The following is a 13,307-nucleotide window of genomic DNA, read 5'->3' as shown; positions in this document are numbered from 1 at the left end:
TGAGTCACAGGAAAGATATTAATTTTACAAGAGGATCATTTTATATGTTGTTCATCCACGAGTGAGGCACTTCCAAAGGACCAAACCACATCCTAGCTGAAAATTAAGTAACTTTCAAAGTCACATTGATCAAGGGGCCTTTAAGATACCACTTGTTTATCAAAAGATCACCAATGGTTGATCATTTAAATAAACGTTTTCTCCTGTCAGGCACCCCCTGTGCGCACTGCACATGGCGGCTCCTGTATGGAGGAAACAGTGTAAAACAGAGACTCCTGGGTCTACAGCACTCCCTGTGCTCCTGGGCCATGCACTGCATGTTCTGCTGCTCAAATACAAATGGATGTCCCCAGATGAACAAATTCTGACACAACTGCAGCTGAGATCACCATCTCTCCTACCCCCCCACCCCGCCATTTTCACTCCTTCCATCCCCTCTTCCTGTGTTCACGTCAGCAGGCGGACCACCGCCCTGTGAGCCCCTGGAGGACAATGGCTGCTCTTATCACCTCTGTTCAACAGGGTTCAGCAAATGAGCTTGGTTCAACCTGCTGAGGAAATGAAGATTTAAAGTCTTTCATATAATTGGCAATGATAATAGGAAAAACATGAGTTAAAAGACTTATATACCTTCCTAGATAAATAAAATCAAAAATATAATGACAATATAGCTACTACCAATCCCTGAGAACTTGCAGGTTTATCTTCCTTCCATAGATAACTCACTTAAAACCTAGAGTATGTAAGGTACTCAGAAAACATGATGTAGTCACTTAAGAGCTATAAATAACTGCTAATTGTCTCTTACATTACTTTTTTGGGGGGGACTTGTGATGTGCATAATACTGTTACTGCCTTCTCTAGAACTTTAAGGTATATTTACCTCTTGAGCTTTCAAACCACACGGTGAGTAGATTTTTACCCACTCCAGATTTATTCTCTTGCCATTTACAACTACTCATTCCTGACTCCCCAGGAATTTCTTCTAAGCAGACACCTCAGGTGTGTTATTTCACTTATTCATGCATATGACAGATATTTCTTGGACATCTAATATATTTGCCAAACACTTTGTTGGCAACACAGTAGTGAGCAAGACCAACCAAGTCCCTGCCGTGATGCAGATGAAGATCCAGCAAACGAGACTGCAAATGTCCAAGAGAAATACAGATGTGCAAGGTATAGAGGATACAAACAAAGTTACAAGGCATATTGCAGAGCTGAGTGTAGGACAGTATGGTTAGAACACAGTGACTATAGCTCTCTGTGACCACCATCAATACACAAGAAGTTACTTACTAAATGTCAAATGATCAGTTAATACAGTCTGCAGCTAATATACTTCATGGCCTCATTCTCAGGAAGTGAAACCAACCACTGCAGCCCTTACCCATGAATCCTCCAGTATCTCTCTTTTAGCAGGTCACTAACCTGGCATTTCTTCACCAATCTCAAATTGATGACTAATTCCTCTAACCATCCACTGAATCCTGGTTCTTTCTATCTCCTACTGAGGCTTAGTCCCGGATGATCCTGTTTCCCACTACCATGTTGAACCTTCTGCTTTCCACTGGAGGTTTTCCTCCAATCTTCAAATAAGTGTTGTCCTCTCTTAATTTAAACAAATATATTTTAAAGTCTTATTGTGCTTCGCCTTTCCATAACTTGCCTTCATGTTACCCTTAAGCTTTTAAAGTTAGACTGAATCAAAAGAAAAGGTAAAGAGAGAAAATAAAGAGTGTACAACTGACTGTTTTATTAGGAGGATGCTGCCCAACTAAATTAAGGGAAACTACAAGAATCCCAGAGCCCTAGGACAACACACAAACAGACACACAATGAAGGGTTATTAAGGTGGCTTCTCTTAGTAACAGAGGGGGAAAACAACAGCCAGTAAGTCTTCTGACTTAATTATGAGACAAGGAAGCACACCTGCACAGACATAAAATCAGGCTCCATGGGCAGGACCGAGGGCAGTGCAGGACTGTGATGCTCAAGACAGACTCTCTCCCTTACAGCTCAAAGAACAATTTTCCTGTCTTTGAAACCAAAAGATATAATTACTAAATTAGCATAATTCAAGCTGTTTTCAGTCAAATATCACCTCTGTGTAATTAGTATTCATCTCAAATGCCCATTAGCTATAAAAGAACAGTAACTAATTAGGTAATGTATATTATTATTAAGAATTGACCTTTCTGGAGTACTGAATATGTATTTTCACACATCAGGTTACTCAATCCTCATAATAACCCTCTCAGTTAGGATTTCATCACCCCCATTTTACAGACTTTGAAAGTGACGTTCAGATGGTCTGAATCACACATGTACTGGGCAGCAGTGCAGGATTCAAACTCAGTTTGCCTAACTCTGCAGCCTGTGATTCTAACCACTGCACTGCATCTTAAAATTGATTTACTGGAGATGCACTGCTAAAGAAAAAACAAAGAAACTAACATACTTAACAAGCTGTATGTGTCTACAGGTAACATACCCTTATTATACACACACACACACACACACACACACACACAAACACATGCGTCATAACATTCTCTTTGGAACACCAGGGAAGTATTTTTTCACTATAAACAACTGCAGGAAAAAAAAAGAGAAAATAATAAATTGCCTTATTTCCTGATAATCACAAACATTAGACAATATTAGGCAAAGTTCCCAAACGCTTTCTGAAACATGTTAGACAAACCAGCCTCCAATTGCTCAAGTACCTGGTTTTTCAAAGGCCCGAGGAAGCCTAGATTTTCCGCCATCCGCTGAGCTTGACTGTCCTTTATCCCTTCAATAATGTCAATTTGCTCCTAGTAAAAATGAATCAGATGAACAAAATTCAGACAATCAAATGAAAAGATTTACAACCTCAAAAGAAAATGCTTAGTATTTATGTGCAAATGAGTAATGAAAAGTGTGGCACCTTCCCAAAGCTCTCTGAGTCGGGCCGCCACAGCTGCCTATGGGGTATTTTAATTAGCACACCACCTATAAAACAGCCTTTTCAAAACTACATAACTCTTCAGGGTGGCATGCTGACAAGATGATCGGATGCCAGTTTTCACTTTTAATTACTATACAGATGGCAGTGACGAATATTTAGTCAGTTAATTTTTATGACATGTTTTTGGAAGGCTTCCAAAGTAAGTTTTTCCTGCCTAATATTGCTGTTAAGTTCAGAGTTTATCTTATATAGGTTAAATATTACCTTACGATTTAAATACTCTGCTGCTGCTGTTAATTATTAATAATACCCAAGTTCTACAAAGGGCTATTCCCTCCAAGATAATGAGTGTTGTTTAGATATATTATTTCATGTACTCTCTTAACAAATGTAATAACTTGTTTTAAAAATGTTAGTTTAAAAAAAAAAAAAGTAGGTGTTATTGGTAAGCCAGCAAGTAAAGTCCCAATTTAACTTCCAAAGTAGTTAACTTAAATATGCAACACTGGTGAAAATATTTTAAAACCAGTCTTCAAAGTATTAGTACCTTATAAATGAAGAGTTTTAAAAAATAAAATTCTCGCTTTTTAGAAGGAAAAAAAATCACTTTCTAAAAGATATAATAAAGGTTTTTACTAGAAATTTTTTGTGTGATTTTTTTGACACTAAGAACTCGGAATTAAAAGCTAGGGTTATAGTTCTAAAGATCTTAGGATTTTCTTCTTATAGCTGAGGTAGGTTGAGAAGCATTTTGCATATATTATCTAATTTAATCTTCACAATTCTATAGGGAGGGAATTATCCCCATTTTCATTTACTGATTCAAAAAACTGAGAAACTTATTGGCTAGTTAGGATTTGAGCCCAGGTCTCTTTGACTAGAAACTAATCTTAACATCTTAAAAAAAGAAAAAAAGGACAACCCCAACAGCAACAACAAACTACACATACAATATTTAAAGGATTGAAAAAAACAGAATCTGGGCCTTAGAAAGATTCTCCTTTACACTGTGCTAAGTTGCTTTATTACCAGTACTGAAAGACATCGAGGCAGTTTCTAGTTCACATCTGATTTCTAGGAGACAATTTCTGGGTCATATTTATGAATGAGGTAGAGTTAACCAAGAAGAAATGAAAATTTCACATTCCTCTCCCATTGGTTAATTCTTGTGGCAAGTTGGATGCAAAGAGACTAGAGAGAAAGAAAAGGCTAGAAGAAGGAAAGAATGAAGGGAGAATAAAAGCAAAGAAAAGCTCTTGAAAAGCACATATTTTGATCTACCCAACCTTTTCTTACTGGATATCCAATATGAAAAAGGACTCAATATCTTCATGCCTTAAATCCCAGAAACAGTACACCAGGCTCAGAAATTAGGCCCATACTCAGTCTTTAACAGTGTGTACAGAAACAATCAATGAACAGAACATAGTCAGGAATCTAAGCATACCTTAAAAATAAGTTCTGGATTCGAAGCTGCCACCTCTTCAATGTCAACGCCCCCCTGAGGGCTGCCCACCAGCACGGGGCCATTGCAGGACCGGTCCATCAGAATGGCCAAATAGGTTTCCCTGGAAATGTCCAGGGCTTCAGCAACCATCACCTACCACATTAGTGGGAAAGTCAATTAAGTCAGCATCGAGCTGATTTCCACTTGGAAATCTATACAAACTTGCTACACAAATCAAACAGCTTCATTTTCAGGCTCTTTAAACCCAGTGAGATTTGAGAGTTCTGCCTTCATGGTGCACAGTGCCCATTTTCACCTCCTTAATTGATCCTGTTAACTTTTCAAGTGACAGGTATTCAGTTTGCCTCAAGGAACCTTCCCACTTTAATCTTCCTTTTCTTCTTCAGAAACCCTGACACTTGAGAAAAACTCCAGGGAAGCAGCTGTTATTTTAATTTGAGACATTAGCAGTACATATATATTACTACACTGATTCTTCTCAGATTGCACTGGTGGGAAACCAAGTTTGCTTGCCAAAGAAGGATTCTTTTTATGGTGTGTCTGATGCTTCCTATGTTTGGATACTTCTGTCTCTTGGATCACTGTATTTTTATTTCAATTTATACTTTCTCTTAAATTACAAACATAATATTTGCTTGTTCGAAAATAAATGCTGACGATACTAAAAGTATATAGAGGGGACAGTGAAAGCTCTCCCCTCCTGCACATACATACCCTTTGGGCCCCACAGTCAGGATGTTCATGAGTCCCTATAGAACCTTTGTGATGACCAGAAAAAAACATCCCTTTCTCTGTGAGGATGTAGTCACATTCCAGGGCCATGACTGGGCAGGAGGCAAACTGGACAAATGGATTTCCTTCTCCACACATGCTCCAGCCAGGTCCTTTTTGCTCTGCACAACCTTAACAAAAGCATGAAGCAGCCCTACCAGGAAAATCCACTAATTTTTACCTCTTCCCTATGCATCGGTAAGCATTACCAACATGGAATCATCTTGCACACGGATAAATATTACACATGCTTGAATGCCTCTCTTTCTTCCTTTTTGTTTATTATCTTAATATTATAACTTAGATTGTACAAGGTCTTCTCTCTGCATTGTGACCACATAGTACTTATATGTCAATATTTATTTGACCTAGTCCTGGCTGACAGACGTTTATGTGGACTTGTGTTTCTAAAAATACTACCTGAGTGATTATTTCTGTATGTGTAGCTTTGCTCCATTGTTTTAGTAACCCCCTGGTCAAGGGACATAAAGATAAAATGGCTAGGTTTTACAATAGATTCTTCATATTTAAAATTTTGATAAGTACTATCAAATTTCCTTGGAGAGAGATGCTGGACCAACTTATACTACCAAAAAAAAAAAAACAGTAAAAAATGTCTTGGATGCTTTTTAAAAGAAAATAAGAACATCTATAAGGAATCAGCACTTGAAGTAAAAATAATAAAATCACATACATTGCTTTCCCTAAAAAGGAATTCAGTAATATGTTTCACCAAAAATGTTACTGATTAAATAATAATAGAGTTTAGCTCCCTAGAAGCCACAAAAGCACTAATTTTTAAGTCATATGAAGCGGGATAAATATATGATGACCTAGAAAGCTACAATGTAATGAATACAATTAACTCCTTCTTTTCAAACCGCTATAGAATTTATGACTGGTTAAAAATAGAGTACCTCAGAAGGGGCTTCATAGTGATTCTTCTATCATAAATGGTAGCTCATGAGTTTGTAAGAAATATTTCTTGGCACATGGTGTTAGGATTTTCATAGAACCATTTTTATTTCAAGCTCACTTTCTAATCCACAGCTAGTCTAGAGAACCAGATTTAACAACTTTCAGTAGTTACTGTAACAAACAACACAGTGTTATAACTTTTTAGGATAAGTGTCATTCAAGTGTCCTATTCTTAATTTTCTCAAGTGTTGACAGATGTGCTCTGTATTCTATCAAATTTCTATTTGTAAAGACCAGCTGCTGTCTCAAACAGCTCTTAGAAGAGCCCATCACTCTTTAAGAAAACATTCCCAAGAAAATGATGATTTTCAATAGATAATTCATGGACTTTTATACACAGACAAATTTTCTGACATTGAGATGCCCTTTGTATGACCCAGGATGTTGAAATCCTTTAGGAATTGTGACAGAGAGAACTTAAATAGACTCCGTGAACTCTCATGTCATGCAAAGCTCAGTTAAACACATTTCAACCATCTTTATCTGTGACGGATATAAACTGTATCAACACAACCTTTTCATGGAGGCTTCCAGTATGGAGAACCTTTTTAACGTACTTTACCCTTGAGCAATGAATCTGTTTTTCATGTTTCTTACTGTCGGTTCATTTTGTTTTATTTTTTATATATCATGCTATTAAGACTATAGTATGTGGATGAGAGCTGGTGCACAAACTATTTGTAACAGAACAGCAATTAGCTAAGATTAACAGGGTACTCAGTTACTCTCTGTGGAACAGGAACCATTACTGGCAGTGACCCATGGAGCACATGTGTAGTAGCACTGTCTCACCTCCCCTATTACTATCCCAAGGAAAACACTACAAATACAGATTTAGGAAAAAGCCCCAATGTGAACAGATGTAGTAATGTGCTTAAATAGCTTCTTAAACAAACTAAGACCTAAAGTTTCTATCATCTGGGAACTTCTGTTTAATGTCCAGGATTCCATAAATTTAAAACGTATGAAAAAATTAATTAATTAAATAAATAAATAAAAATGCATGGAGAAGGAAATGGCAACCCACTCCAATATTCGCTGGGAAATCCCATGGACAGAGGAGCCTGGTGGGCTCAGTCCATGGTGTCACAAGAGTTGGACACAACTGAGCAACTAAACCTACACTGCTGGTGGGAATGTAAAATGGCATGGTCACTTTGGAAGACATTTTGATGATTCCAGAAAAACTTAAGCATAGAATTACCATTTAACCCAGGAATTTCACCCCCAAAGCTCTACTCAGGAAGAATGAAAACACGAATGAATGTTCACACAAAAATGCATACACAAAAGTTCATGCTTGCTCAAAAGTGGTAACAATACAATTAATTGTTCATCAACTGATGAATGAATAAACCAAATGTGTTACAGTCATATAAAGCAGTATTATTCAACCATAAAAATGTATGAAGTACTGATACATGCTACAACATGGATGAACCTTGAAAATACGCTAAGTGAAGGAAGTCAGACAAAAAAGGTTTGAAAGATTCCATTGATATGAAATATCCAGAATAGGCAAATCCATGACTATAGAAATAGGTTCATAGTTTCCAAGGGGTGGAAAGACGATGGAGAATGACTTCCAATGGGTATGTGTTTCTTTTTCAGGGTGATCAAAGTGTTCTGGTTTTGGATAGTGATGATGGTTGCACAACCCAAGAATATACTAAAAACTACTTAACTGCACATTTTAAATGGATGAATTGTATGATATGTGGATTATATCATATTAAAAAGAAAATCAATACAGACACACTGGATTAGTGTTTCTCTAGGCTGGGAGTAAGCATAGAAACTGTCTGCAAATGGATGGGAGATTTTTGGGTTGGTTGATAGAAATATTCAAAAATTAGATTGTGGTAATAGCTGTCAACTCCATAAATTTATTAAAACTACTGAAGTTGTACATTTTAAATGAGTGAATTTTATGGTATGCAAATTATACCTCAATAAAAATATTTTTTTGAAAGTTAAAAAAAATGCAGGTTCCTTAAAGTATATGTAATGTTACTGCTTCAAGTATGTGGTAATACATATTTTACATGGGAAAAGGACAAAAACAATATTTAACAATTATTTCTAGAAGGTGAGAATAGAAAATTTTACTCTCTAATTTTTATATTTCTGTACTATTGGAATTTTTCTCACGTTAATCATTTTTGCAATCAGGGAAAAAACTACTTAAAACTATACCATTCTGGTCATTTCTTGGCAATGATTCTATTACAAGAATGCACTTATCCCCAGGATTTCAGGAACCTATCTACAAACTAATTTAATGCATATATATATATATAGTATGTGTGTGTGTGTGTGTGTGTGTGTGTGTGTGTGTGAGAGAGAGAATCTTGTGTGTATTTTATATGCTTTTTAAAGGTATCAGAAACTCTACTGTCAAACTCCATGTGTCCATAAAAAATAATAAATTCCTACAAACAAAACCACTAATCATATCCCCTGTAAACAAATTTTGAACAAGTTATATAGGTAGAGGCTCATAACCAGTTTAAAGGCGAAAATAAAAGTATGGTGCTGAGCTGAACAAAAATAATTCTTCAAAACCACTGTAAGATGTAAAGAGTTCTTGTATCTAGCTGCGAGGCACTGGGAAAGGGAAACAACCAGAGCCAGTTTTTTCTGTACACTTCCTCAACCTTCAGAAAGGCTCTGTGTTCTTAGAGGGAAGGGGCTAACAACCCACCAATATCCCCATCTCCCTCCAGCTCAGTGTCCTTTTCAGGACCAAGGCAGTGTGCTTGGTAAGCTAAGTATGCTAAGAAGACCCAGCTGGTGATTTTGGGGGGCCGTCATATCAACAGTTTTCCAGACAACTCCCTCTGAAATGTAAAAATGGAATGCACTGCCTCAGTTGCCTGAAGAATGGCACTCTGGAAGAGATTACCATGTGATAATCCACATGTGATGCTGTGTCTGTGGAGCAGACCATTGCCTCCCCAAAATGGTGGGCCCTAACCTGCTGTTACAATGTCATGATGGGGCCTTCTAGTCATCTGTAGCGCACAGGCCTAGAGTGAGTCAGCTGTGCAGTCACCCAGGCCTGCATGCCAGAGGGTCCCATTCTTGGTGTCTGATTTGATGTTCTGCTGCAGCCAATTTGAAATATGAACAAGAATCTCACATTTTCATTGTGCACTGGATCCTGCAAATCAGGCAGTCAATTCTGGTGCCTTGATACATAACAGGGAGTTCAGCAAAGCTAATCAGACTGATAGGAGGGCAAGTTAGGCTCTGTTAGATCTACCAGTCATAGTTCATGGCTGAGGTAAGCCACTTTGCTTTAGACTTTATTTTCTGTGTGGTACAAGTATGTGCCCTGTACACACTTGGGTGTCCCAGCAGATCCCACTAATATGACATACTCCCAGTAATAACAGTGAGTCAAAATGGTAATAACCTCAAAATAAGTTACAGGGGAACACAGAAAAACCACCAAAACAAGCACAGTAATTCTGATATACTGGATGAGGGTGGGGCTGTGAGGAAGCAGAGAATGTCCCTCACTGATTCTAGGAACTGTCATGTTAAGTCCTTTTTGACTTTAAACAAAATGTGTCTGTGTTCTAAAACAAAAAATTATTATTTCAATCATTACCCATTGTTACTCAATCCTGATAATAATAAATAGTATTACTAATTTAGAATCCTTTTTTATCTCTCCTCAAAGTCATACTACACCAAAAACTACATGAGGTTCAAAAAAAATGACACATAGACAAAGTGTACTGCTTCATTAGATTCGTCAAAATTGAAGTATGATTTTTTTTTTAACACATACACAGAAGATGGCCAAAAGCATTCACATTACCTTTTTAACTTTCACACCTTCTTTCGGAGTTTGTTTTGTTGCTAGATTATATCCAATCATCTGTTTAGCCAGCTGTCCCACAACTTTAGGGCTAAGAGAGAAGAGAAAAAAAGAGAGAGAAGAAAGAAAAGAAAGTCAATGTTTATATTGAACACAATTTTAAGACACAGTCCATATTGTACCCCCTCATCCACCCTGCCTTGGGCCCACCTTCCACCTTCACAGAATGTATGGTACTTTTTGTTTACATACCAGGTGCCTAGCAGTGTACCAGATGCTCCCTGAGTGCAAAATATATATCAATGAGTGAATGGGAGTAGAAGGAAGGAAGAGGAGGGAAGGAAAACAAAAATAAGTTTGCTTAAGTTTGTTCTTCCCTCCCCCCAAACAAGTTACAGTCATAGTAGAGAGACAATGCTGAAATGCACAGCAGACTTAGGTAAGATAGTGGGCAACTTGGGAAGTAATGCCCAAAGATGGGGATAAAGGGAAGGGGAAGGATCAAAGAAAACAGTTGAAAGGTATGTGACAGGAGAGGAGAGGAAAGTGTTTTCACTGATTGTCTAGAACAGAAGGGGTGTCAAGTTTTCACCAATCGGTGAACAAAACCCTTTTACAGGAGAAGGAAAACGGCGACACTGCAGAGCCCTCTACTTGCTGTCTACGTCATTTACTTGTGACCTTCTGCTCCTACCCCCACCCGGGCCCAACCTCAGTGCTCCTTTCCATCATGAGCAGCATCTTCCATAACTGCTTTGCCCAAAGATAAGGAATTAAAACCTCCATGCTTACTCTTTTGTTAAATGAACGCCTCCTTTCAAACCGCTGCTGAAGACACCTTTTCCTCTTCCGCCAGCTAAGATCTGGGCTTTTAAAACAATTTCTTTTGCATCTGCAAAAGAAAATTCAGAGTTAGTAGCTGATTTAAAATTCTTTTTTTTTAGCAACCAGCAAGTGGTAATGACATAACTTCCAAAAGTGACTGGCAGAAGCTCTCTCAAAACAACTTTGAAAATGAAGGCAATAAAGAACTTCAAAAAACATCGATACCCTAAATACAAAGTCTGTTTACTGAAGACATTCAAATATTTCCTGCCAGTTTAATCTAATTCTCAACCATCCCAAGGGAGAACAAGGTATGTGTTCCCTTGTTCTTCTAAGTGTCAGAAGATGCTAAATAAATCCAGGCTGGAAGCATTAATTCTACTGTGTAACAACACTCCCATGTGACAGAGACACCAATCTGCCAGTCAGAGGAGCTAACTACCTGTCAGCCATCTGAGATGTCAAAAGGAAGACTGGTTTACTTGGAGGAAAGTTTTAAAGAAAAGTTGCAAAGGGAGTATTTAATAGCTGTTTTCTTGGAAACCAACAGTTTTTTGACCAGTTGTTCTATGTATCAGCAGGGTTGGGTAAGGGAGGAAGAAATGGATTAAAACTAAAAGGAAGCAGTATTTTATCAGTGTTGGCAGGGTAACAGAGTATCCCAGAGCAAAGTGGCTGTGGAATCTCTCTTCGTCAAAACACTCAAGGAAAGAGTGAATGGTCCGCTCTTGACATTTGAGACCAGTCATAAACTCAAACACGTTTATGGGCCTGGTGGGAAAGCTGAGTGTGTGAAGCAGCCCAGTGATAGAGAAAGGACCATCAGCCAATAGGAATACTCCCCTATCCAATCAACAAAATGAAAAAAAAAAGGCAACCCACAAATTAGATGTGTTTAATAAACCAGATAGTACACATCCTCCAGCCACAATTATCATTCTCTGTATGTGATTCAGTTTTATCTAAAATTAGAGAATGAAATCAGACAATCTCCGATATGGCTCTAACAGTTTTCCTGTTTGGCACACCAGGTTTAAAATTGCAGACCCAGGTTTTAATCGAGGCTTCCGCCTTTGCCCAGCTGTGTGACAATGGACAAGTTACTTAATGTCTTTAAGACTCAGTTTACTCAATTATGAAACAACTCAATCATGGTTGTTTCAAGAATTAAATTAGAAAATATATGTGACTATCCTAACAGACTAAAAACTCATATAAGTAATGAGAAATTATCGCTATGATCAATTAGTTCATTTTATTATCTTTGTATATTGTGAAGAACCAAAACGATTATTTCCATTCAAGCAGAAATGGTAAAAAATAATGGAATCTGCCACCATTCATGCCAGGTCTGTAAATGTTGGCTATTTTAGCCAGTACTACCATCGTTACTATTACTCATAGGCAAGGAGGCAAAGGTTCAAAGAGAAGGAGCCACAGGTATTTTCAAGAAGGAAATGGGAGAGCTATGGAAGGATTTGACACAATGAAGGCACTGGGTAAAACAGTCACTCTAGCTGATGTAATCAGATTGTTAAGGTTCATAATCTTACTGGCTGGTCTTCCTTTATATATTTGCTCACACTCAAAAAATCAAGGTTCACTTTCTCTCAGAAGCAAACACAGCCCCTTCTTTGCTGCCCTCTATAACCTCTGACAACAGTTTCTGCCCTGGATACAAATCATCACATCAGTCAAACAATGTCTTAGAATAAACTAGTTCCCATCAAATTAAGTAGAAGCCAAGTTATTGCTACTGCTCATTATCAAACCCTTACTAGGAACGGAACCAAGTAAAATGAATTTATTGTGCATTTAGGCTACTGCATGTAGGAGTAGTAGTAAGATAAGAACTTTGGTGTAAAACAGACTTAGTTAAAATCTCCAACTCTGCCTATTCCTTTATTTATTGAGAAGAGAATGAGATTCAGAAAGGTAAAAGTAACATATCCAACTATAAAATAGTCAAAACAATTTACAGTGTTAGAATGATGTGAAAATAAATGAACAGAGTAGGTAAAATACTCATCTCAAAGTCTGGCACATTTAAAACAAAGAGTCAAAATATTATAGCTATTACAGTATCATAATTATTTTCAGCAATTCAGCAAAAGTAGAATTCAGAAAGAAATTTCCAACTTCTCTTTGAAGATATTAAGTGGAAAAAAACACTTCTGCTGTTTACTCAATTTTTAATTGCATTTTCTTCAAATTCTTTAAAAATAGCCAGCATTCCATTGCCTTATCATTTTTCATAACCTCATGAATCTGAAAAAAGAGATGCTTTCCTCTCCAAACTTTCCAGTAGCAAAACTTCAAAGCCATGCAGACTACCTAAATGGGCAATGTTAACTGACATTACATGGGCTTGATTAGTTAAGTTTTAGGCACTAACCATCAAGACAGAGAAACAGTTGTAAGCTCAATAAAAGTGTTGTCAATTATTCACATCACTATTGATCACTTATCCAAGGGCTTCATGC

The 13,307-nt window shown here is 37.4% G+C and overlaps 1 protein-coding gene across 1 annotated transcript in view; it reads right to left on the bottom strand.

Moving 5' to 3' along the window:
- Nucleotides 1-13,307, bottom strand: part of SUCLG2 (succinate-CoA ligase GDP-forming subunit beta) — a 263,040-nt gene that overhangs the window by 120,855 nt on the left and 128,878 nt on the right. Inside the window, exons 3-6 of the mRNA XM_020890178.2 lie at nucleotides 10,792-10,891; nucleotides 10,000-10,090; nucleotides 4,401-4,553; nucleotides 2,730-2,819 (exon numbers count right to left, since the gene is read on the bottom strand). Of these exons, the coding sequence (XP_020745837.1) occupies nucleotides 2,730-2,819; nucleotides 4,401-4,553; nucleotides 10,000-10,090; nucleotides 10,792-10,891 (434 nt within the window). The remainder of the gene's footprint in view (nucleotides 1-2,729; nucleotides 2,820-4,400; nucleotides 4,554-9,999; nucleotides 10,091-10,791; nucleotides 10,892-13,307) is intronic.

This window comes from Odocoileus virginianus, chromosome 26 (genome assembly GCF_023699985.2).
Source record: "Odocoileus virginianus isolate 20LAN1187 ecotype Illinois chromosome 26, Ovbor_1.2, whole genome shotgun sequence".
In the NCBI taxonomy this organism is placed as follows: Eukaryota; Metazoa; Chordata; class Mammalia; order Artiodactyla; family Cervidae; genus Odocoileus; species Odocoileus virginianus.
This window is presented reverse-complemented; position numbering and strand designations above follow the sequence as displayed.